This window comes from Podospora pseudoanserina, chromosome 4 (assembly GCF_035222485.1).
Source record: "Podospora pseudoanserina strain CBS 124.78 chromosome 4, whole genome shotgun sequence".
Classification (NCBI taxonomy): domain Eukaryota; kingdom Fungi; phylum Ascomycota; class Sordariomycetes; order Sordariales; family Podosporaceae; genus Podospora; species Podospora pseudoanserina.
Genome location: NC_085923.1, coordinates 2,754,060 through 2,779,240, shown reverse-complemented (window position 1 = coordinate 2,779,240; position 25,181 = coordinate 2,754,060). Strand labels below are relative to the sequence as shown.

Sequence of the window (25,181 nt, the reverse complement as noted above, 5' to 3'; positions counted from 1 at the left end):
ACTCTCTCCTCCACCTACAGCACTGGACAGCAAAGAGCAAAGCCCAATCAATTTTGTCTTACTGAACCCGACTCTATCTAACATAGCAAATATCCAACATCGAACAACAACCAGTCCACACACATCCCAGCAACATCCAAAGGATTCTTTGATGGAAGGAGTTCCTACTCCCGCAGTAATTGCGGTTGGCATCTCAAGTACTCCCACCAAAGTCGAACACCAATCCTCCTGACGGCCACCAAAAGCTGTGTGTACCCGCTGCACAAAGCCACCAAATGCAAAAAACAGCAACCTCAACCAGTCCATTCAACACAGGAAAAACCATCTGGCGGGGGACCAAAGATGTGTTGGCTCTGGTACCCTTGGTCTCCCTCAGAGCTCAATTCCACACCGCCAATCCCGCACCGACATTCGAAGAAGCAGAACAGAAAACCCTGTGACCTATCCTCACTCCCAGAACAGAACCGCCCTTTCCAGGCCTGAAGAACAACACAAAGACCAAGCACCCACCGTTTTGGCATTGAAACTAGCCTTTTCCACCTTTCTGTCTTTCAAGCTGATGTGAGGGAGGTTCCGGTCCGAAAGCGGTGGCAGATCCCAAAAAAAAAAAAGAAAAAAAAAGAAGCAAAAGAAAAGAAGAGTTTGTGGTGTTTGTAAGTGTTTCTTTTGCTCGGTGCGATCTGTCACATTCTGTTTTGAGCAAAAGAAACAAGCACCGTGGAGGGTAAGTTTCTTCTGGTTATTGTTTTGTTTATCCCCAATATCCGGTTTCCCTTTCTCTGGCAGCGCAAATGACATATGTCAGCGGAAAAAGTGTCTCATGGATGCTTCCGGAAAGTGAATTTCTGCCCAAACCATATGCGCAAGTAGGTAACACCGTAGGCAGTGAGTTGGTTCCTCTGGCGATGAGTGACCAATAACGAGCTGCCAAGATGGATAGCTGCCAATAGGTGCTGGGATTCAGTCAAGCTAAAACTAAGCCTGACTGCCGCCGGTTGGGTCAAATCCTGACGAGTCCCAGCCGTTGAAGAAGTAGCCCAAATTGCTGTTGATTTCGTACTCTTCGAGGGTGCCTTCGAGTGCTGGAACAGCCGGCTCCTCTGGAGTTCCAAATTGCGGAACAGCGTCAGGAAACCCCTCCTGGGGGTTCACCTGTTGAACGTATTGATCCCTAAAATGGCCTGGGTCGTTGGCCTGAAGGTCGCCGTCGTCGCCAGTGTGGGGGATGTACGTTCCCCGATGGGCTGACTGGGGCTGAGGCGGTGTGTAGGTGGGTTCTGGACGCCCCGGGGCTTGTTGTGGGGGATAATAATACGGAGCTGCAGGTGGCATTGGAGGAGCTGGCGTGGGGATGGTGAACGAGCCGTCGCCGTGAACGGTGGGGAGGGGCGTATTCCGTGCATACTGTGCTGCCACCAAGGGATGATGATCTGGAGTACCGACAGGCTGGTCAGCAAGGGAGTTTTGATCCAAAACAGCGGGCCGTGCCTTCCCGTCAATGCTTAACCTGCCAGAGCCGCAAAGCGGAACGTGAGGCTCCGCTTTTGACGACATCTCAACGACCCAAGAATAAAGCTGGCGCAGCCACAACTTCTCCCCGCGATGATATGCAAGAGTTAGATGAAGAAGGGGATACATACTTTCATTTCTCCAGGGAACAGCTGGACCTGTTGGTGCTGCTGGCATGCGCGTGCGGTTGCCGTAAGGAGATTGGGGGGGCAGGCCGATGATGCGTTGGTTCTGATTGACCCAATCAGTGTTGGGCATCTGAGCTGGCTGTTGGAAAGCTGCTGCATTTGTAGTTCTCGATCTCTTTTTGGAAGATTGGCCATCCTCGACATGTTGTTGACCCCCTGGGATGGCTTGCTGCGGGCTTCTTTCCCTCTTTTTTGGCTGCCTTGGCTTCTTAGCTGTGCCCTTACGCCCGGAACCACCAGAGTTGTCTTGAGTGACGTGTCGAGAAGAGGCCTGCGGTTCAGCATGCCGAGGAACCTTTGCCGGGAGCGCGTTACAGCAATGCTTCCGCAGGAAAGGTTGACCTAGGAAGACGTCTCCCGGAAGGCGAGGGAAGTCGTCAGCCACGACAAGAAGGTTCTCCCAGCTGGTGCCCTTGATCCCATACAGCTCCTGCTTCAGCGCAACTTCCACATAATGTGTCGCCGTCAACTCTCCCCAGATTGTCTCCACGACCGGGTTGAGAGATTTGAACTTGAGAGGCGTCAAGCATAGATCTTTGACGGCAGATGCTCTTATAAGTCCTAGCACCGGAAGCCTTCGAGTGAAGACGGCTACGCAGGGCTGGAAGCACAAGAGATCATCCAGGCTTGTTCTCGCAGATATATTCACACCGATCAATGCATCTTCACCCTTCCTCAGCAATTGCTCAACTAGGATCCGAGTTTTCCACCTCGGCGGTTTTGTCAGAGAGGGGTAAAGGGTGCCGTCCAGGTTTCCGTGATCCGTAATCTGCTCTTCTCTTGACTGCTGGGTAGACATCGTTGAGTCTGTCTATATAGATGGAACGTGGGCGAAAGCTGAGTGGAGGGGGGACTACCCAAGGTAGGGTGCCTGCTTAAGGAGGCCTGTTGTGGTGTATTTCGTGCAGAAGAAGCCCTTCAGGAGACTCCAACTCCAATATAGACGTGTTATGTCGTAAACTTGAGATATATTGTCGTACAGGTTTCTTGATGATGCTCGGCTGTCCAAGTTGCCGAGGTGCGATGGAGTTGTATGGAGGGAGGACGAAACACTGAAGGATCCCTTTGACCTGCGGTTCGAGTTGGCGGCGAGATTGGCAAGATGATTTGGTATAGTTGGTGATAACTTGAAGCCATGAAGTCCCTCGACGATGAGGTTGTTTACACCTGATGGCCGAGGACGACACCGATGAGGCTGGAAACCCGGCTCACACCGTACCGTGGCCTGCTTGGCCGTCCGTTTCCCGCTCGGCTAATCAAACAAATCTGCTTGAATTGCTGGGGCCTGTTCAAACCAACAAATGACTGTTACAGGTCAGCAAAAAGCATTTTCTTGATGTCCTAGAGTGGGAACAAGGCAACCTACATTTCTTGACGATGAGCAGCCTCTTATTTGTGTTGGAAAGAAAGAGGCTTCGTACTTGAGTAGGCCGACAACGAAAGAATGTGGAGGTGGGTGGTAGATAACGTAGAAAGAATGGTAAAGTAAAGCAAGTGGACCGTCCAGTGGCTGTGAATTTCCAGTCAGTCGCTTTTCCACAATGATGGAAATGCCATCGGCAAAAACACGAGAAGAATGTCCGAGCGAGTTTGATGGGGTCACCCAGCAAAAGGACAAGAGCCAGGGTTCAAAACGGCTCAGTGAGAGGGCAACACCAAATACCAGTCAATCGTCGAGATCTCAGTGGTGAGTGGTGCGCGAGCCATGGCTCTCAGGGAGTTGTGGTGCCACTCAAGAAGTACACTCCACGGGCAGGGTGAGCAAGGCATATTCAGACAGATGGGGGATTCGGGGAGGACCCGCTGCTGAATGACATGCTGCTGCGGACGGCTGGGCTTCCTGTTCGAGTGGCTTCAGTGGTAAAGAACTGCTCGGCCACCAGCGGCTCGACCGGCACTACCCAACTCACCGAGCTTTCCAACCATGAAAGGTGAACTGGGTGGGTCGAAGTTCGCGTCATGCTCAAGTGTTGAACAAAAGTAACGCGAAGCAGATTTAGCCATAAGAAGTGGAATTTAGTTCCACTGCGAGAGAGAGTGTGTGTGTGTATGTTGACAAACTGACAAATGACGACACAGAATGGAAATCTTGAGCCAGTAAGAGATTGAAAGGTTAGAAGCGGGTGGAGCTCGGTATACATTTTGTTTTGGTGGGACTTTGGGACAGTACGCGCCGCGTTTCTGCTTCACTCCGAGGGAGTGCTTAGCCTATTCAAGAAAATGACATTCTGAGTGCTGGATACAACTCAGCCCAGATCGTGAACACGAGTATGAAAACCGGTTTAATCTAAGTGATGGCGACGGCTCAAGCTCCGTAATGGACCGGACAGCTGCCGCTCTTCATGACCATGTCAGTGTGGCTGGTCAAATGTGGTGTCGAGATGCCCATTCAAGCGGCCCTTCGGAAGGAGTGAAGCTAACACTGGCGAGGTACATGTAATCCAGAAAAGTGTGGTCGAAATTACTGGCCTTAGGTAGGTGGGTACCTGAGATAAAAGAAATAAAAGATCGAGGCATTGCACTAGAGGATCCTGAACCTCTATGTTGAGTCTGAGGGATACAACACTGCCTACCGACACCGCCTATCTAGGGACTTCCAGGCTAGTAAATTTAGCACACAACATATTATCTCTTGGACTGCTCGATTGTCAATTGTCATGATCCGCCACATACGAAACGTGCCTACCTTACTTATAAACGAGGCTTGCTGGATGTTTTTGCCCCTCCGTTCGCTTCGCCTTCCTCGACGCCCAACGTCACAGGCAACGAGTACCTAGGTACTTCACCTTACCTCACCAGATCACATCCACCCACACCTCTTTTTAGCACCTTTCCCAATTTGTAGGCCGAATCCAGCTTCTGCGGAGGGAATATTGGCACACTCTCGCTTCAGCTGTGTGGCAGCCTTCTTTAGCCCACCAATGGATAGCCGCCAAGGTTCCAGGCCGCTTTAGCGGTCTCTCTTTCGAACAAGTTAACACCCACCACACAGATGTCATCAAGTGACAGAACCAGACTGGAAAGGATTCTCAAGAGAAACACCATGGCATCGTGAACAAAAACCGGCAGGTGATATTCCCTGTAACATGCCTTCGTATTGCTCTTTGCCCAGTTTACTTCTGGTCCATATATCGTTATGACTCTCGCTTCAAAGAGGCAATTGTCGGCAAAGAGATGCTTTACTATCATCTACAAAACTCGACATATTTCTGTCGCCAATAGCGCTTGATGCTTTCGAGGCAGGTCTCCAAATCAGGCTGAGCTGCAAATCAGGCTCGCTGAACTCGGATCTGGGCCGTATGCGTCAAACAGCTTCTCAACGGGTAGGGCCCTAATTAGTAGCCCGTCCCCGTGGATGTGCAAGATCTTATTCATACTCTTTCCGTTCAACTGATCTGTATCGCAACTCTTTTTGCCATTCTTTTCACTCAACCACCGAGGGCGTGTGGCAATCCAACCCGTCAAGCCCAAACCAACAGCATTTACCCTTTCTAATGGTCCTCTCAGCAAACCCTCGACGCACCCTGTCTGACATCCCTTGCTCCAACTCGCCCAACCTGTCCGCGCACCATGCCCAGAAGGCAAAGGGCCCGCCACGCCCGTGAACATTGGGATGCCCGCCGACAGCCCAAGAAGCGCAAGTCCGTCGCCAATAAGCCAGCTCCAATCTCTTGGGCAACCTCGGATGCCGTAAAAGCTGGCTTCAGAGGAGGTCCCTCGTCACCCCGCAAACACACGAGTACCACCAGCGATGGTGGCAACACGCTAGAGCCAAGCAGTGGTTACAGTCTCAGACGGCGGACGAGGGGCAAAGACCAGCGTTTGCTTGGCACATCAGCAGAGAAACAACAAGATGAAGGTCATCTATGTACTAGCCAGGATGGTGTCAACAGTGATGGTGGTACCATGAATAGGTAGGTTTCGTCCAAAGTGGCAAATAGGCATAGCGGCGCTAACACTCCCCAGTTGGATGCACGAAAATGCCTCCAACATTACAACTCTCCAGGATCGAATTATCGAAGAGAATATCGAGGCTGAGACTACGCCCAAAACTCGAATCGATGCAGCCACGGTCCAAGAAAACCGCCGACGGCTACGCGAGAGCGAAGAGATGGCACGGCGTAAGGCAATTGCAAAGTATCAGCTCACCAACGACCCCGAGGTCTTCAGGCCGTTCCTGGCGCCCTTTATCGCGAGTGGGGAACACGAACGGGAGCTGGGCGAGTGGCAATGGGACGCTGAGGTGGAGCGCTATTGGAGGATGAACAAAACGACCGGGACAAAGGTCTGGGAACCTCTGTGGGAGTCGTTTATTTGAACCCATGCTTTTGGGGTTGTTGATAATGCTCAACGGAAGAGCTCGTTGGTGCAATGGAGTTTCGTAGGACTAGGACTTGGAGCAATTTCTCTTGGTGTGTCTATGATGTTCGGTTTGCGGAAGGATAAAGAAAGATGAGCCTTGGGGCGCGAAGAACTTGCTCTGAGAGAGGTTTGCTCATTCTTATTGTGGGTATTCCAAGAACCATGACTTACTTATTCAGTTGCTGTCCTTGCTTTCATTCCTCTGCAACTGTTGACTTGAAGTTAGCTGTAATGCACAGTGCTCTTCTTCCCGTTGTTTAGTTGGCGGTGCTCTGCGGTAGCTGCATGGTTAGGTGTGCTGGCTGTGGAGCAGAAGACGAATGTTTCCTTTCGCATCTCCGATATTCCCTCTAGTTCCGGCCCTCCATTAACCCGATCAGCTGCAGGCTAATGAAATCCTGATTCCTGCTTGGCCTCCAAGCCCCGGAACCAAGGCCGATAAAACAGTGCTCTACTATGGTGTGTATCAGTCGCCTGTTTTCTCACAGTCCTGGATTGGAGAGAAATCTCCCCACACGCTCAAGCCGCTCTCATTTTCCAGTCTTGGTGGGCGGCATCTAAACCAAGCATTCTTCTACAAGCTACTGACACCAGTATGTACCTTATACACATCAACAGCTTAGGAAGGGTCATGCTTTTCAGCGTGTACCAACCAACGTCGTGCGGCCGTGTATAGCAGATTTCATCTAAAAGCGTGGGACAGGGTCATTGACACCGAAAGTGAGGCAAAAGGTTGATGGCAAAAGTAGTATATCTAAAAGAACGAACAGCTACAGAAACATAAGTGCGTGTGAAATACCAACATGCCCCAAAGAGTGTAAGTCTGACAAAAGGTGGTCCCAGGGAGCACCACAGAATGGTTCCAAACCGCCCTCATTCAGATTAGGTACAGTCCTCATGTGGTAGAACATCCTGTCACACCGCTATGGCATTTGCAGCCGACACTATGAAGTCCTGTCTGTGGTCACTGCAGAGAGGCGCCTAGCCATTCAACCTTCACAACAGAGATCCCTCCTCATCAGAGTACAGCCTCTTTCAGCTTGCCAACCCAGGATCGTGGCATCATTGACTCTGGTCTTTGCTGCGGAGCGCTTTCACTTTCTTACAGCAAACCTAGATAGTTCTACCTCACACTATACTTTAGTACCCTAGCCTTCAGACCACTTGAATAGTAGAAACAACGCGCTTTGTATTGAGAGCGGCATTCGCTGCAAAAAGAGTTGCTTTTTGAGGGTGGGAACTTGTTGCTCAACAACCACTTTGTCCAATTTTGGTACCTAGCGGCCATCTGCCCAATCATATGCATGGTAAAAATTTGAGTAGTGGGGCAGCTTTCTCTACATTTGGGGGCCTCTGAAAGCCCGCTGTAACTCTGCTACAACCCCGAAATTACTTGTACCAGCTGATAGTCCAGGGTGCCAAAGGCGAAGCCACTGACCGGCCAAGGGGTTGATCCAATCATATCTTGGACACATCCAAAAAAGGAAATTCCCACACATTGATGCATGTGCTGAAGAACTAATGGTTTGTTGGTTCCCTCCCCGCTTCTTGCTGTCTCAATAACTTTTCTTGAAGTCATCATCATTGTTAGGTAGGTAGACCAAGAAAGGGTGTTGAGCGAAATCACGGGGTCTCGGGAACCCACTCTACATACCTCCGCAAAACTGATTCGTGGCCCATGTCAATTACTGCGTCTAGTAGTTTGTGATTCTTTCAGCTTGGGAGTTAAGACGAAATTCACCTCCTTTGCCGAGGTGATGTAGCGCGGTGATTATGGCACGGCGATGATGGTACTGTGAGCTCGTCCATATGAAGTCTCTTTTCCCAGCCAAAGTTTGGATATTCCCTTTGTGTCCTCTTTAAGATAGATTAGTTTGAGGAGACCTCACATCATCGATTCGTTCAATAAACCACTGTAAGCCCTCATTGTCAATCTATTTTCTATCTGTAACGACAGTATACCGTACAACCAGTCTAGGAGGAGGAGCTTGACAGTAGCTTGACAAAGGGAATTTTTGGGGTTTTAAAATTTTTTTGTTGTTTTGTTTGTTTGCGTATTTTTTGTGCTTTGGTGTAGAAGTGCGAGAAAGGTGCACTCAAATCAGCAACGTAAGGAAAAACCAGACCTTTCCATAGCGCGCAGCCAAAACATAACAGGATCGGAAAAAAAGAAGAAAGTGATGAAACCAAGGTAAGTGGAATCCTTCTTGGACCCTGCTGGTCCCTCAGACTCCAAATTTCCGTCCTGATCTCATGCTGCTATGCTCTAGGCAAACATGCCTGTCTGCATCTCCGATAGCTGGTCTTCCTCAGTGAAGTCGAAGCTGGGATCACCGTGTTCTTCGTAGCCCGCCTCTGCCCATGCTCCTACTTCAGAAAACATCGATGTTTGGTCCGATACCTGCAGTCCCAACTCAGAGCTCAAGTTGTTGTCCCAAGGTTGATGCCTGTAATTGCCAGTGTTATTCATCATCCATTCTTGCTGAGGAAGTGGACCGCGATCGGGGCTGGGATGCTGCAATCGCTCATGGAGCTCTGCCTCCATTTCCACCACCCCCTGTTGATAGAGCTCTGGATCTGGATCGGGGTTGAGATGCTCCATGGGCTCCTGGAACTCTGTCTCCGTCACCATCCCTCCTTGGAGAGAGAGCTGTGGGCCTGGCTCAAAATGGAGTCTTTGACATAGATACTGGAGCTCCGCCTCATCCATCATCTCTTCAAATTCTCCCGGATCTTTGTTGTATATATCAAAGGAGAAATGTTCGCCTAGAAGCCGTTTTGTCGTCTTCTCGCCGATTATGATGTCATTTGAACGGTAACCCTGCAGAGGCTCCTGGAGCACATAGAAGGGAACAGCAATCCATTCAAAAGGAGCGGTCCGTTGTTGAACCATGAGGTTCACAGAGCCGATGGGCTTGATCACCCTGTCTCCGGGGCTTGTCGGCCAGCGATTGAGTGCTCTGAACGGATGTGGGAGGAGGAAGAAGTCGCATCCGAGCGCACGCACATGGGCCTGGCTGATCCAGTTGTGGATTTCGGACTTCGAGTAAAAGGCCTTGTATACAACCCTCAGTCCTAAATCCGGGTCGTTGTAAACGAACTTGGCACCTGCGCTGCACTCCCTATCGACTATGGGTCTCATCCCCAGGGAAACATGCCTCCGTCTCCACCCAGAGCTGCCTTCATCTCCAGTCACCATAATGTCGTAATGGTCCTCGCCAGGAAAGAGTGGTATCGTCAAGAGAAGGGGGCGATCACTGAGGCTACCGCCTGTGACTAGGTAGTCAGACGCTCTCGGTTGCGATTCCCTGCAATAGAGGGTCTCTTTAACCTCCAGGTGGCGTGATGGCTCCAGAGCAGAAACACTCTGCTCAGCAGGAAGCAGGTGGGCTCCTTATATACTGGGATTAGCGGCTGACAAAACTCAAATCAGGACGCAGATTAAACCTACCTAGGATAGGAGACCCCAATGAACCAGAGCTATTCTCGAGGTAGATCTTTGGCTGAATTTGTCGAGGTGGTCCTGATACCCTCGGTGATGTTTTCCGAGTGCGAGGGCGACCTCTCTTCCTTGGGGGTTGGCTTTCTTGGTGTTGACTTCTCTGGCGCTGTCCTCTCTGATGTCTCTCTTCTTGGGGATCCAGGAGTCTGGGCCCTAAGAATTTGCGGGCGATGAGAGAAGGACTGGTGGTGTTAGACGGGCTGCTTGCCGAAGGATGTGCTCTCAACATGTCGATCACTTTGGAAACCTAGACCCAAACAGTCATGGGGACAATCCCGAACATAGAAGGAAGAAGAAAAGAAAACGTTCAATGGATGATACTCAGGTTGTGAGGGAAATGGCTTTGTAACAACACATAATCTGGAGGAGGGCAAGGCCTGGCTGTCGTTTGGGATTGGTCAAAATTCCTCTGTTTCCTTTTTGACGAATCGCGGGCTGTCGACTCTCCCCCTTGTGCATAGGAACAGCGGGACAATTGACTGGCCTTGGTTCAGTTTGCGTTGGATTGTATTCCGATTCAAAATGGCCCAAAACCTCTGGCGTATGTTCCTCCTCTTGTAACCACCTCCTAATTCGGACGATGATGGCCATGATGATGGCGGTGTGGTGGTTGGGCAGATTGTCAGGACGAAGGGACTCAAACACGGGCGTGACTTGGCCATGTTCAATCGGCGTTATCTTGACACAGCTGATGGGTGCCGGGTAGATGTACGACAAGTTGGTGACCGAAAGAAGGAGCATTGGAATCGGTTTGGGGTCTATTCGCGACTGGAAAGAAGTACAGCAAGACAAAAGGCAATTTGGGGTCGTTTGGTAAGAAAGGTGGAAAGATTCTGGAACAGACTCCCTCGGAGAGTCTGGGTGCTGGACGATGTTATGAACCTCCAATTTAGCGCTGAGATCAGCTCAGCCTTGCCCACAGTGGTTGCCAACCAGGCCGCCACCATGCATATATTGGCATTTGAACCAGCGATTTTTGGTGTGTCTCGTGAGGCTAACACACCAAAGTTTCTCTGGAAGCGTCGAATTTTCACGCTTGTGGCTGCAGTAGCATCGTCCTTTTTCCCTGTGTACCGTAAATAGTGTGGTAGGATGATCATATGATTGTTTTGCGGAAGTCTAGCTCTTAACAGAACATAGGCATTACGAATAAGCTAGTACCAAGGTATGATAAACCTTCCTAAACTATATAGGTGTCTACCTTGGTAAAGTAAATAAGGTGTGTTTCCAGTAAGGGCGCAAGCATGTCGATTGATGCACGATGACTGTAGCAAGATTACATCATCTATTTTCAAATATTAAGTTGCTGAAGGAGCTTTCAATACCATATTTTTGTAAAGGTTTTTTTGTAGAGGAAGAGCTTTATATTATAGTGGTCGCTCGCTATTATACCTACAAAAGGTCCCCGAGTTCAAGTTCTCAGGGGTCATGGCCAACAGTACCATAGCATCTCTTATCGCTAATACATCTTTGCAACATACCAGGTACCTACTTCACGTTTAAAGCAAGTCTTGACAGGGTCGATACCAGCATGACCATTGTATCCTCGGCCTTTTGAACCGAATGAGATTGGTAATTATCACGTCTCTTAGAAAAGCATCATCCGATGAAGCTCGCCCTTAATTCAACTTACATATACACTGCTATGAGTTAGGTAAATCCAGGGTTGGCTATTGACCGATTTCCTCAACGAAAGCTCCTGCCAACTGAACCAGAATCTACCTACTCTCAACTGTTATCACATGTTGCCACACTCGAGGTATACCGAGATTTTGTATCTCATTTCGTCAAAAGGGCCAGGGTCATGTTGTATGGGCGCCTTCTTGAGTACTAGTATAGCACGCAGTGTCACGGTTAACATAACCCAAGGTAAGCTAATTCGGTACGCAGTGTCTGTAGCAATCCATAGGTCTTTGTGTCTGTGTTCTGCTCTAATCTACAGGTATGCAGTGTCACTCCCGAAGCAGAATGATCTCCCTTGCAACCTAGCCCTTCAGCCAGACTGTCGGGCATCAGAGTGGAAGATATGCAGACAATCTGCACATAGGTGTACAATGAAGCCTGCATCTTTAGTTGAAAAGCATCTCCAACATCAGTAGAAGCAACTGGCCGCAAGAGTCACTTTGCAACGAGCCTTATTGCTGCCTATAATAACTTGACAGTTTATTCTGATCAACATAGCTGAGTAGGGAGGTTCGGGCCAGTGTGCATCATCGTCAAGTCCTAATACACCAGGCAGGCAGAATATTTTAGTCCTGGCTATTGCGTATGCTGATTTTGTTCTATAAAACTATGCAATATTCTTACCTCATAATGCATTACCGATGTACATAGGTACTACATATCTGATGACTTGACGAGCTCAAGAGTATTCTTGTAGGATCTGAACGAGAAAACAGAATTTTCTCAAGGTTCAGAAATTACAGTACCAGGTAGTTCCCATTGCGACCTCGCGTAAATACTCGCTCGCCATGTTGCCATAAAGTCAACGAGTCTAGATAGGTATGTTTGGGACCACGTTGGAGAAGGCATCCACATTAGCTCAGAATGGAGGCCTGGAAGTGCCCATATCTACCTACCTTTCCAATAAAGAAACCATCAAAAGACTGCTGAGTACCTTATACATGCGGCATTGTTTCATGAACCACCTGCCGAAGAACAACCACGACAGTCATATTCCTGCTCTGTGGGTTAAAACCTACCTGAATTCGGACCCTCGGAGTGCCATCTCGGGACCCAATGAACCGGATCTTCATTGGATAAGGTAACGCGAAATCAGAGCATTCTTTTGGGAACGTTACTTGAGCCAGTTATCTAGACCGCTGGAGATTACGTCCATTGGCTATACACAAATGGATTATGTCAGTGGTCACCCGAAGCGGAGATAAATCCTCTCCTTCCAAGCAGAGTTCATGCAAATATCCCTGACCGGCGAGGTATCAGCGTTTCGTAAGTGAGATGCGAAATGCTTATTTCAACCACACACTATCAGGTTTGGAGCAAACTTCATTCTGTTCACCATTCAAGTCAGTTCTGTACCTTCGAGACCAACTTTACCAGCCACACATGACGAGGAGACCCAACGCATTCGCGCGGTTGACATCATCAGATACCGCCCTGTCGCTGAGTTTTATGTGAGGCGCCAGCAGAACTTTGAGAAAGTGATGATATTGTATAGTACTACAAAAATCAGCTCCGGAGAGCAAAAGCCTATCCATATCAACAAATCTGACCCGTGGCTCACAGGGCAGAAGCCCTAGGAGCAACCTGGAGCAACCTGAAGCAACCTGACTGATATCCACCGGGAGCAATACCTCCCACATATTCAATGACGTACAAGCTGAGTCTCTTCTCATTAACACAGCACCCTAAGGGGTGATACGATTGACAGTCGCAACATCACAAATGAAAGAGATCATAATCGCCAGGACTAGTGGTTGTCCTTACAAACCAAGGATTGTGAATGTAGCTGGTAACTAGGTAGGTAAGGTATGCGAGCTTCACTTGCATTCAGCTCTTGAGAAAAAGGGAGGGAGGGGCTCTTCGAATACACACCGTATTAGAACGGTGATGATAGGTAGCGTACTTTGAGCATGTAGGGCAGCTAGCACCGGGATATTTTGAGGCACCGAGATACTTTGTAACTGTGAGGTTGCCTCTCATTTGAGGACCCCCCTTCAGTACCTATCTGGGCAGGGACTAAGATGCAACGGGGATATCGGCGTGTCGTTTCATCATAAACCTACAGTCTATTGGCATTCTGCGCAAAGTTAAAGGGCCTGACTACCTACCCAAGTATCTGGATAGGTAAGGCAAGGTAGAGTTAAGTCATCAGCATCGTCTGTTGATCCATAGATTTATGGTAAAGACAAAAAGCCTCTAACTTTGGTAAGGTATCAGAACATCATTCCAAGACACACCGCAGGGGCACTTTGAAACGCACCTTCAATTGTACAGAACTTTCCACCATCAAGCTAGCTCATCGAGCACCAGATGTCATTTACATGGTTGGCTTGCGCACATCGGAACCCGTCTGTCCGTAGTCCGGACCCGATATGGCAATTGGAAATTTGAGAAGGGAGGCACCAGGGTGGCGCAGATCTCTGAAAGTGATTGGACATTAATACACGTCGTAGCCACCAAACATCAGTACAAGAAATTGATCAGGACATCTTAATGTTGTGCTGCTGATCTGCCATTGGAAATTTCTCCCCGTCGTAGGTATATACTTGCCTGCAAATCTTTTTGGCTGTCTGCAGAGACTCGTGGCGCCCCCGCCAGGTTGTAAATGACAAAATTCCACGAAGCTGAGACGACGAAATTCCACTCTACCTACATCACCAATGAGCATCTCGCGAACCCTTAATTTCCCAAGCAAGCTACATGCTGAGTGATATGCTCTGGAAGCCAAGGGGTATCCATCTTAGTTTGGTAGGTGCATTGGCCGCCTTCTTTTTCGCCTTTGTTCAGAGATATTTAGATACATATCAGGTATTTAATCCACGAGATCCCCCATTATTCCAGTTAACCTTCCAACTTGCTAATACCGTGGCACCCAATTCACGTACTTCACCATGTTTTCTACTCACATTCTTCAACCGACAGAGACGGTATGACCTCCCTCCTACGAACATCTATGCTTCAGTAACGCTGACTGTGCCATGAATGAGAAGCCAATTCGAATCACTGCTGTAAATGGGTATGTCACCGGTCTCGCAGCCAGACGACTGAATTTCTCAGTGGTCCCTCACGCGGTTGGCTTTGGTGGATACAACAATACCATCACCACTTCATTGGCAGCTATCTTGTGCAAGGCGAATCAAGATTCTTTAGATGCCCAGGTGGCAACAGGAACCAAAATATACCTTCACGTCGAGTGGAGGTACGACACCCCGTTCCCGAAGTTTAACACCACACACCTACTTGTTGTCGGATCATCACCATCTTTCGCTTTACTGGATGGGTCTGCCTCGGCAATGAATATCGCCAACATTGCGAATTTTGCAGAAGCGCAGGAAACCACGCCGATTCTCTCCTGTCCACAGTGGAACCCGGAATGGGTTGTGGAACAAGCAACCCAACAGCCGCCTTTTATGTCCACAACAAGAAATATGATTCCCGAAGTTTCTTGGGATGCATTTTGGCTGGACGGAAGCTCAATGTCCTCTTCTTCTCTAGGAGCTTCCGTGACATATGCCGGCGCTTCATTGCCAATCCTTCCGGACGATCAGCTTCCTGCCTGTTCGGATTGGGCCTCGACAGCAAGCACAGTTTCAGAAGCCACTACTCCCAGCCCCTCCATCGACGGTTCATTTGGACAGTGCTCATCCAGTCTTGCTCACATCGATGTCGATGATTACTGGATGAACTCGAGAATTGAACGCCAACTCCAGGATCCTGCTTTCCAAATGCAAAAGCGGCAGGCAAACGAGCTTTACAGTCAGATAGGGGATGTCAGTGGTCTGATTGCTGTGATGAGAGCTGCTAATAAGCTCTGTCAGGGCAATCACTCGCATGAAGTCCCCGAACTCCGGGATCTCAGTGATTTTAACAGATTGTCGATTTCAGATGGTCCAATGACATCAGATACAACCTAGAAAGCCTTCACGAAGTTTGGATTTCTTCATTTAGACCGAAAGCTTTTCTCCTCGTTGCTTTTCCTACCCATATAGCTCAGGCTTCGCAACGAAGTTACGGAATGGTCCATGTTTGAAGAACGTTGGGACAAGGCGGTGACAGACCACAGGTGATGGCTTGGGTACTTGGTCTTTCTTTAGCTCAGAATAGTATACGTTTATTTTAGTGGAGTACCTACGCTTAAACCATGGATGTTCACTACCTTAATTTGTAGAACCATTCCCACTTACACGGCCTCATCCTCCTGTTCAAGATGCTGCTTAGTGACGTCCAACCACATTGACCGAAAGGCCAAAACCACTCATTATCCTCTGCACCAAACTCTTAAGACAATGACATCACAAATCAGGCCAACCGCAGTACAACTGGTTACCCACCCTCAAATATAACTAGGGCTCGAACCACCAATATTAAGGGGGTGCCTAAATTCCAAATGCCTGTGTACCTCAGCCATCCCACCCCGCATGCACCTGCGCCAAGCCCGGCCGCCCGGGTGACACCTCCAACATTCCATCTCAAACTACAAATGCATGATGCGCATACCTCCCGGCCTTCATCCTCAAGCCCCGTCATGCATATCGATCTCTCACCAAACATCAACCAAGCGGGTCTGCACCCTCAGACCAGAACTTTTGGAACCCTGGGCGAGACTGAGTGACGCGTCGCGGAGTAGGGACCTATACCATACCGAACCTCCCGCACTTCCATTCGCCGAGACTTCATTTTCCAAAGTTAAATATCAGTCCATGAGGCACAGCGAGGAGCTGAAAGTAAAAGGAATAATCCCCACAGCAAATAAACACTGTAAGTGCAACCTCCTCCATATTGGCACAAGTAAGACAGTTTATTTCTGTGTCTTTGACAGGTCCCCAACGGTCCATTTATTTCAGTGGTCTTACCCCGCCGCACAAACGCCCCTCGGTGAACCAAACAGCCAGCCCTCATGGGGCTTGCAGAGCTGGATAATCCAGGGTTCGGGTTAACCGTGGCAAAAGCCAGACTTTGCCGTCCGGATCCCCATGGAGACCCGACAAATTCCACAATGAACACTGGCTAGATATTTGGACACAGAGTGTCTTTTGTGTACCGCCATGGCTTCATACACCACGCAACAATAAGCAGGAATCTCACGACTCTGATAAGGCCGCAGGCTGTCTACCCTCAAGGGAATCATGCTGCGCCATTGATGGGGCGTCATCGGTGACGAGTGCAACCAGAATTCACATGTTAGGCAGTGATGGATGTGAGGACCACATAGCACATCAATCTCCGAGTCACACTCATAATAGGCAAGCCACCCCCCTCTTGAGGACTCATCACCCCCTGCAGGCGAATAAATGAGGATTTTGTACGAGCAAAACTACTTCTCCATCAATGGCATCAAGAAAGCCAAATGATGAAGCAAGGCGCAGAATGCCGCGACCCGAAACCGAAACACCCCACGAGCAAACAACCAGAGACATATAATACCGATGTCTTCGTACCCCCTTTCATCCTTTCACTGTTTCACTCTTCTTCCATCTCCTGTCTTTTGAGCTCCCAGGTTGGAACTTCCTTTGGTTTCCCTCGACCTCGCTTCATGCCCCATCAACAACCACCAGACGTGCTTCTTCAAGACCTGGGAAAGGAGGGAGCAGAAACCGCGACCAACCTCACAGTATTTGCGTCGGTCAGTTCATTACGTTCGTTTCTTCACTCAACCTTCTTGAACCTTCCCGTGTTTTGCGCTGTTGATCACAACACATCGATATGCCTTCCTTCTCCAATTTTTTCCTCCACTTCCTCCATCGTCAGCCACCTTCTCTTCCCCTCAAAGCGGTGATAATCGTATTACTGTTTCTTCATGTTGACACTACAAGCTGTGCAAGGACAATCTCCTCTTTCCCCTTACAAGCCGATTTCTTTCCATGCTCAGTTCCCCCACAGAACCTCATCTTCAAAGCACCTGCCTCAAGGCCTGTATCCTCGTCGCCTTGACATTGAATCCCTTCCCTAGAGCAGGTCTTGCCAAGTGGAGAGTCCTATCTTGGGAGCGTGAAAAGGAGGAGAGTGGCTGCCCAGGTGCTGCCGGCAATTCCACAGTGCCAGTCAGGCATCTCGGAAGGTTGGGGATGATGCAGTGATGATGGCTAGGCCGTATCGATTGCTGGTTGGTGGTTCTCATGACGTTATCTGTTGGTTGGTTGGCTGGCGGCCTATCCTATGCAGATAGGCACCGATGAGTCAATGGAAGCTCGTTGGGCTGCATAAGTGGCAATCCATGGACGAAACTGATCTTTGTTGGAATCGGTGACCGACAAATTTCATCTAGTGATGTCCCGGGTAGTTTCCCTGTGGCCCACGCCGCCACCCAAGAAGTCCGGGCCGGGTGAGCTGTCTAAAGGCGTCCATGGAAGCTCTTGCGTCAAGTTCATTCGGATTGGGCTATAAGATGGCGCAGAATGACTGTACAGGCTTTGGGTGCCTGTAGCCGACGGCGTAGCGAGGTAGCCACCATTGGCATACATAAAGGTGTCTGGCTGCCGCTGTTGCCGCTGCTCATTGAGTTGTTGAGGGTGACGGTTGGGGTACCTTCGAATTTGGTGGTGTTGTCGTGCGCTGAGTTGAGAATGCGCCTGTTGGTTCCAATGCTCGAGCTGGACATGGGGAGTCTGCAGTTGCGATTGGGCCTGGAAGGCGCCTGCATGCTGAGTTTGGGTTTGTTGCTGATCGACAGTTTGGTGCCTCGTATCGTCCGCGGGAGCTACCGATTTCCCCATGATTAGTACTAATCTTTACGCTGATTATTACAGATGATGCGGCCGAACCCATATCGAGGTAGCCGTGTGTTCCACTCGGGACACAGCTCGTGGGCGGCACTTCACTGATGGGGCCGTAACAACCCGGACATCGCGCTGCCAGACATGACTTCTTCCAGAAAAGACCAACTTACATGAAGTCGCAAAATGAACCGAGGTTGCCGGAGTGTGCAGCACCGACGCCGTGACGCCACCCGTTCCTGAACTCACTCGAGACGAGCTGGGCGGCGTAAGCCTGAATTGGGGGTGCTGTCGAGGATATAGTCGGGATGGGTTCGTTTGAGGAGCTTGGCCTGAGCCCTTATCCAGCCCCGGCTGATCCGCACTGAAGATATCTGCACGCAGGATCATGGCTGCTCCAAAACCATCATTCTCGTCGTTCTCGTCGTCAAGGTTCTTCTCATCATCCAACACCCAGATCTTACCAACGCATACCTCGGCCTTACCTCGGTTCAGGCTCTCGATTACCACTTGAACGAACTTTGCTGAGTTGACAACACCCCATCTTGAACAAATCACAGCCCCTCCGGTTCCTTTTGGCGCTTTCATGGGTCGAAGCCCCAACACTTCGACTGCGGATGATCTTATGACTGAGCACGAGATGTCGGGATCAAAAAAGGCAAGGAAGGGCAACTTGTCGTTGCTGGCGGAAAGAGCGGTCACGGCTTTCGGGCGTTCGTCCCGGATGAGGGAGTTTCCAAGCAACCTTCTTTCGCTCCACGCCGCCCATCTTCGTTTCGGAACGGCAGGGTGTATGTGGAGATTGAGCGCTGCCGGCTGAGGCCCAATAGAAGCGGCGGTATCCACGTTGGATCGTTGGACGATGTGTCTGTAAGGGGAGAAAGGCGCGCCCGGAGTTGACACACGGAAACGTTGTTCTGGTGCATACGGATGTGCTCTGGAGTTATTGAGCCTGGATCGTGCAATTCTTTCACTGTATTGACTCATGGCTAATCCCCCGTGTCCACGGAATTGACGGTTCGATCCTCGAGGTTCAGATCGACCTAATGCGTTGTTACCAGGGGGGCGATAAGTTGAAGGATTGACGGGGTCCTCGCTTCCTTCTGGAACCACGAAGTCGCCGTTTGAACCGCAGATCTCGAACATCGTTCAGTCAACGGATGTTACCGATTTGTTGTGTGTTGGAACCAGCAATGTGACCTTCGGTATTGCGATGTGGTTTGTTGGAGGGGTGGTGATGTGGTCTGCCCACGATGATAGAGTGGGTGGATGGGGTAGGAATGGACAAAGGGGTATCGTTGGCGCGGGAAACAGGCTTATTTCTCGTCACCGTCTTGCTATTGTTGATCACCAGTTCGTCAGTCTGTGTCCCTCGGGTCTGCTTCGGCACGCTTACACCAGGAGGAGCTCTTATTAACTTACAGACGCACTGCAGGGTCTATGGCCCAATCAGAGTGGTCGAGTTGGGATGGGAGATCAAAGTTGATGGAAGACGCAGAGGTCAAGGTTTCCTAGGACCAAGAAAGGTTGTCGTGGCTGGGTGTCCCGATGGTGGTATAAGCAAGCGGACCTGGCAGCATGGGTCAATAAGAGTAGGATGTTCACTCACGGTGCAGGAACTGCGCCATCGAGACATATAGTCCGGGGCTAATGGCGGAAGTTGAGGGGAGGGGCGGGGAACGACTCCGGGAATGGCAGACCCCAGGGCAGACAGGGCCTTCGGAGATGTATGGAAATCACAGCGTCCGCGCCCCATCAAGGCGACGATGGCTCAGCTTCTCCCCGTGGACCTCAGCTGAGCGTCCATATACTCGCAGAACGAGTCCCATCCGGTCCAACTCCGTCCACCGACACAGGTCAGGTCTGAGGCGAAATGTAAATTCCCTAATCCCTGAAACTTGAGTCGTGTCAAGCAAGGTTGGTCCAAAAGGGATTTCTCTGTTGGCAAGGCGAGTGAGGCTCACCAGGCTCCCAACTATGGAGGGGCCAAGCTGAGTGCAGAACGGGACAAGGCGGGCGGGCAAAAAGATCGGATCATGCGTTAAGGAGGGGCGTCCTTATAGGTTTGGAAATTCCAAAGAGGTGAACAGTAACGGTTGAGATGACGCGGCCTCTTAATGAAAGTTGGAATTCCTTTTGCTTGAGGACCTCTGGTGGTGATGGTCAAGAAATCGGTCTCGTTGATCGAGAAAAATGAAGAGGGGAAGTTTGGGACGCAGCTGAAGGCGCGGGAGGGGGAGCTTACTACCGACTGACCGACCCTGAACGAACGGCAAGAGCGTGCCCAGCCTGGTTTCCCTATTGAAGGGCTGTAGCCTCTGAGCCAGCACCAGTCGATCGTGCCGCATCACATCATTGAGCCTCCATCACTTGGAAACACGAAGCAACTTTGGAAGATAGCTCTAGGCGCTCAGTTACAAGCCCCTCGAGCCGCACCTACCCCACCCCTCCATCACCTGGATTGGGACGATTTATTGGATTTAGTTGAAGCCACCACCTACCTTCCAGCTCAAAGGATCACCTTTAGGAGGTCGGCCTGGGCCGCAATTGTAGGGGGCTTTAAACCTTTCGGCACATTATTGTCACTGTTTCGGGGCACGGCCCAGAGGACTATGACTTACTGCTGGAGTTGCCTTGATCATCTTCCAGTATCGTCATGGCTACATTCGGATCGGAAATCATCGGTTAAGATGGCCTCTGAACTTAGCACGAATATGGGGTCAAAAATAATACAACGTCAACATAGACATAGAGAGCGTCTTGATGATTTAGATGGCTGATGGCCCTGATCGGATCCGGTTTTCACCCGTCGACATCAACGTCTCTCTCGCACCCGACCCTCCCGACAAGGCTCCCAGCCTGATGTAGCATTACTGCGCTCTTACGCACCTTCCAGTCACCAAACGCGCTTTTCACTTAGCTCATGCACTTGACCCCAATCATTTTCTAGAGCGTCCTTCTCTGAAACCTTGCGGCGGTGGGCTACCTGAGCTGCCAACCTGCAGTTGGACGGCACTTGGATTCTGGTCAACCCATAACTCTCAATTCTTCCCCCGCTCCTCAACAGAGAACTCTGGGTTCTGTTTTGCTAGAGGTCTCTTCGAGCTGTTCTAGCGTGCTTAGCGGGCCGAATAAGCTCTTCGTCTTCAATTGACTGCCTATACACCCATTGTCACAGTATGCCTAGTTCTAGCAACACCCGAGCCCGGAAAACCCCTCGCTATTTGAGATCGCGAGTGCTGAATACACCGTTCAAAAGGCGCCCCAAACACAATGGCCAAGGGACCGGGAAGTCGACTGTGCACTCCTTAACCACCAATTCGGATATATGCGCATTCTCATGGCTGGACTCGGCCACTGATGAGGAACCAGTATCATACCCACTTCATACACGAAGTTCTCGTGCTGAGAACGGGCCAACCTTCCTAACACCGAACCGTTACGAACTTCGATCTCGTACGACACAACAACACCGTGATATTCTGAGTGCTCGAAACAGAGCAACATCACCGTCCAACACGAATACCAACACCAACACGTGTAGCGATACGTCCAACTCCAATGCCAGATCCAGCATACCAGCTGATACTTCACCTACTTCTGGGGCCTCATCTAGACCACCATCATCGGCTTCAATCTGTTCAACTTCTAATTCTCGTCTGGCTTCAGATTTCTCTTTAGCCCACACCAGTCTAGCTACCTCTCAGAAACGCCCACGAGAAACGTCTCCCGAGCCATTGAGCACCGCAATTATACGCGAACGGCAGCGGAAGCTTCTCCAAGAACAAGCAGAGCTGAATCACAAGGCCATCGAAGAATACCACCGAACCGGTGACACCCGAGTCTTTGCTCCTTTTCTTGCCCCCTTCGTCAAAGAAGACGAGAATGGGAAAAGGAGAAAACTGGGTGAATGGAAGTGGGATCGCGACGTGGAACGTCATTATAAAGAGGATGAGACGACGAAGACGAGGATCTGGGCTCCTGTTGAAGACTCCTTTCTCTAAAAGGGTGAGGAGCAGGAAGCGATGAAATAATTGCTGCGTAGGAGCTGTGAAGGATAGATATTCGTAGAACGAACTAAGTGCGGCTTGTCGGATGAGCTCGGTTATACTTTCGGGCTATGTCGTGTTGGCTATGGGGTATCTGTTGGATCTTCTATTGTATTCTTGCGTCCATTGGTGCTTTAGTCGGTCAAAGGTTGCTGGTTTTCATCATCTCATTTGTTAGCGGTCTTATGACGGCTGCCATTCTCTTTATTTTGCCACTCCGTCACCCAAAACAATGCTCGCTCATACACAGGGGGGAAAAGCAATAAAAAACAGGGAAGGAGAGGAGTTTGGATGGCGATGAGGATGTTTTGCTGTCTGTCTTTCATCCAACTTACCACCCTCTGCACCTACTTGCCTCGTTTAGCTCAACTTCCCATCTCGTACCTACCTACCTAGTTCAGCTGCGTTCTGATTGCGTTACTAGTACCTTCAACTGAATAGTATATCTGTCGCTTGGAAAATGTTGTTCTGCTTCGATTAGCAAGCGATGGCTACATCTGAAAGAAAGGAATGTATGGTATCTCTGATTAGGTAGGTGGGTGATGGATAAAAGGTTTTGGAAAGGTTGGAGGCAAATCGTGAAACTGGCTTATGAACAGCCACCTCTCAGGTATAAAGCTAGTGACATGACACACTAGCAAACTTTGGGGCGACGGGAGGGTCGGGGAAATCGGAGAATAAACAGTGATCTGAGCCATTGCCTGGCTGGTGTGATGGTGCTCCCTTGGGCCTACCAGGGTCCAAGACGTTGAGCAAGGACCCTTGCTGGTACATTTTCTTTTGCTTTATCGGGCTTAAGCTGAGCACTTTATACGTAACAGTAAAAGAGCCAGATTATCTCCATGCCTTATTTTTGCGCGCGTACTTGTTGCGTTAGCTGTGTTGGTTCATGATGGTTCGTTGGTTCACGATGGTGCGTTGGGAGATTGTTCCGAGAGTGTTCGGTGAGCTTAGTATCAACATAGTATCATCCCACGAACACCACACGACGCGACGAAGTCGGAACAGCTACTTGAATCAGGAAAGATCATCCTCATGGCACACGGCTAAGTAAAGAGATTATTGTTCGGTCTGGACCTGGCCATGTGACCCCCGCTCTTTTGAGTTCAGATGCCGCGATGGGTGTTACACCGGTGGGTAAGGTTTGAAGGCGGCCCAGGTCTCGAGGCGTGGGTAATGATGTTGGAGACAAGAGGTGACGATTTGATGAGACACGACTACCACCTAGCAAGGCAATACCAAAGGCGTCTTTGTTTTCCCGTTCCCGCGAGCGGATGATGATGGCGAAGGAGAGATGGTGATATTGTCCATGCTTGCCGCCCAACCGAGGAGTCGCTGTACCAAGGTTTCCCAACTTTTGTTTCAACTTGACCTACATGACACATCATACTTTTGGGGCCTTCATTGCAACTTCTAGTCGGGCGTTCTCTTCAGTGCCATCCCGCAAGGCAGTTCGGTGTTATTGCTTCTCCTGCCACGGCATGTTGCCGATAACCGTGACAGGCAGTTCCAAGACAAGAATCCAACGAATCTGAGTTCTTCGGACTGTTCAGATTCTTTCTCTCGCCCCGCTTACTCTGTAGGTGAAATACCATATGAAGTCTCGTATCGCCTCTTCTTCATGTTGCATGCAGATGAGACATGCATAGCAGTAGTGTTTTCCATGCTCATCTCAATCTCCAACTCCCACTCTTTAGTGCGCAAAGTTTCTCTGTCGTTTTCAGTAATCGTGGAATATACTTGCCTATGTGCAACGATTACTTGGCAGGCCTTGGGGGGTGTCGAACTGTATGGAGAAGATGCCTACGCCCGGCAACGAGCGCGCTATAACGTACCTGTAAGGACTCAGCGATTGTGATTTTGCACGATTTATGGCACGGTGAAAGGCGACGTGTCTTCAGGTGCGGTGAGAGAACATGTTAGCGCGAGGCGTTCTAGACAAAAATAGGTGAGGTCTGGAGAAGGAGAGACGCTGTCACAAGGTGCCATGCTCTGGGAAAGAGGAGAGCGTGTGGCGATGTTGGTTCCAATGGGACTCAGTTTTGGAGGACAAGCACAGAAGATGAGATAATGTGATACATGATGGGAAGGCATATTCTAGGCTTGACTTGCAATAGGTGGGTGTTCCTGAGTCACTCGACTAAGGCTTCCATGCAGCTCATCAACCGTTGCTGTACTCCCGGTGGCGGTGGCCAGCAGTGCTGATGCTTGAGACATAAGCTACCTTGCGTACCATCTCCTGGGGAGTATTTTGTCTCTTGGGGTGTAGGAAGGGAGGATAATCCCGTTTCCGTTCCTGGTTCTTGCCAGCCATGCCGGCCGTGATCCACCCGATCTCGAAATGCTTATCAAGAAATACACTTCGAACGGGACCACCAACAGTGAGGGGAAACCTCCATGGTGGGTGGGGATACTGAAAGTTCGGATGGCATGCTGCTCGATCTGCCAGAGGGTGGTCTGGCTTTGGGCCGACTGGACGCCTTGGCCTCCCGCCATTACTGTCGGGAAGCCGGTGGAGAATCCATCTCTTACAAGCCTTCTTATTTTCCGTTATTGAAAGCTATTGATCGGGGAAATCCATGTTACTGTTTGCCATACAGATTCGAATTATTCCGACCGTGGAACAACATGTAGCATGCCTGAAGGTATATTCAAAATCGGTGGTTAGGTATTCTTCTGCTCCCATAAATCCAGTTTGCTACACCACCTTGGTTGGAGCGCTAGTAATCTTCTTGCTTCAGAAGGTCAAAGCAATTTTTCCTCCGCGATTTATAAGGGCGAGAATGATATAGCTCCTGTGTACACAATGACATGTTCTCTTGGACCATCTGACAGCTCATATCTTGATGTCATGTGAACGGAGTAATCGTCTGTCCTGACCGCTGTCATCGGAAGTAGAATAGGTAAGTTATCATTATTCTTGGGACTCGAACCCAGTCTCCGCACTCTTTGTCAACAAACTCTCTGGTCAGGCACCGGTTGCTTCTGTGCCACCCCGACGTTATAATACCATGCCTCATCATGTTTTACTGCGGTCGCAACCTGTGTCTGCTTTGTCACTCGTGAGACAACACGCGCGTTTGAGACATGCATACCTTATTCGGCAACTTGTTGACGATTGAGATGCAAATGGAAATAAATTGCAATCCAGGGGGGGGTTATACTCGGCGGAGAG

General features: G+C 49.9%; 6 protein-coding genes across 6 annotated transcripts; 3 read left to right on the top strand and 3 right to left on the bottom strand.

Annotated features, from left to right (window-relative positions):
* Window positions 1-975: 975 nt before the first annotated feature.
* On the bottom strand, window positions 976-2,496 carry QC764_0068750 (uncharacterized protein; the record flags this gene model as incomplete). Its single annotated transcript, XM_062940620.1, has 1 exon — window positions 976-2,496. One exon carries the CDS (start codon window positions 2,494-2,496, stop codon window positions 976-978), a length of 1,521 nt encoding a protein of 506 aa, XP_062800712.1.
* Window positions 2,497-4,727: 2,231 nt separating this feature from the next.
* Window positions 4,728-6,587, top strand: QC764_0068740 (uncharacterized protein). The gene is made up of 3 exons (XM_062940619.1): window positions 4,728-5,611; window positions 5,664-6,203; window positions 6,286-6,587. The coding sequence occupies exons 1-2, from the start codon at window positions 5,268-5,270 to the stop codon at window positions 6,013-6,015; spliced, it is 696 nt and encodes a 231-aa protein (XP_062800711.1). The 5' UTR covers window positions 4,728-5,267; the 3' UTR covers window positions 6,016-6,203; window positions 6,286-6,587.
* A 1,738-nt stretch (window positions 6,588-8,325) lies between these two features.
* On the bottom strand, window positions 8,326-10,423 carry QC764_0068730 (uncharacterized protein; the record flags this gene model as incomplete). The annotated part of the gene is made up of 2 exons (XM_062940618.1): window positions 9,511-10,423; window positions 8,326-9,452 (listed from the first exon to the last, which is right to left on the bottom strand). Exons 1-2 carry the CDS (start codon window positions 9,788-9,790, stop codon window positions 8,326-8,328), a joined length of 1,407 nt encoding a protein of 468 aa, XP_062800710.1. The 5' UTR covers window positions 9,791-10,423.
* Window positions 10,424-14,135: 3,712 nt separating this feature from the next.
* Window positions 14,136-15,158, top strand: QC764_0068720 (uncharacterized protein; the record flags this gene model as incomplete). The annotated part of the gene is made up of 2 exons (XM_062940617.1): window positions 14,136-14,171; window positions 14,232-15,158. The coding sequence occupies 2 exons, from the start codon at window positions 14,136-14,138 to the stop codon at window positions 15,156-15,158; spliced, it is 963 nt and encodes a 320-aa protein (XP_062800709.1).
* Window positions 15,159-17,501: 2,343 nt separating this feature from the next.
* Window positions 17,502-19,103, bottom strand: QC764_0068710 (uncharacterized protein; the record flags this gene model as incomplete). Its single annotated transcript, XM_062940616.1, has 2 exons — window positions 17,502-17,941; window positions 18,131-19,103. The coding sequence occupies 2 exons, from the start codon at window positions 19,101-19,103 to the stop codon at window positions 17,502-17,504; spliced, it is 1,413 nt and encodes a 470-aa protein (XP_062800708.1).
* Window positions 19,104-21,136: 2,033 nt separating this feature from the next.
* Window positions 21,137-21,961, top strand: QC764_0068700 (uncharacterized protein; the record flags this gene model as incomplete). Its single annotated transcript, XM_062940615.1, has 1 exon — window positions 21,137-21,961. One exon carries the CDS (start codon window positions 21,137-21,139, stop codon window positions 21,959-21,961), a length of 825 nt encoding a protein of 274 aa, XP_062800707.1.
* Window positions 21,962-25,181: the final 3,220 nt, after the last annotated feature.

Coding starts and splice junctions, on each gene's coding strand:
- QC764_0068740 (XM_062940619.1), top strand. CDS start 5,268: ATGCCCAGAAGGCAAAGGGCCCGCCACGCCCGTGAACATTGGGATGCC. Junction 5,612..5,663: donor GATGGTGGTACCATGAATAG/GTAGGTTTCGTC, acceptor AACACTCCCCAG/TTGGATGCACGAAAATGCCT.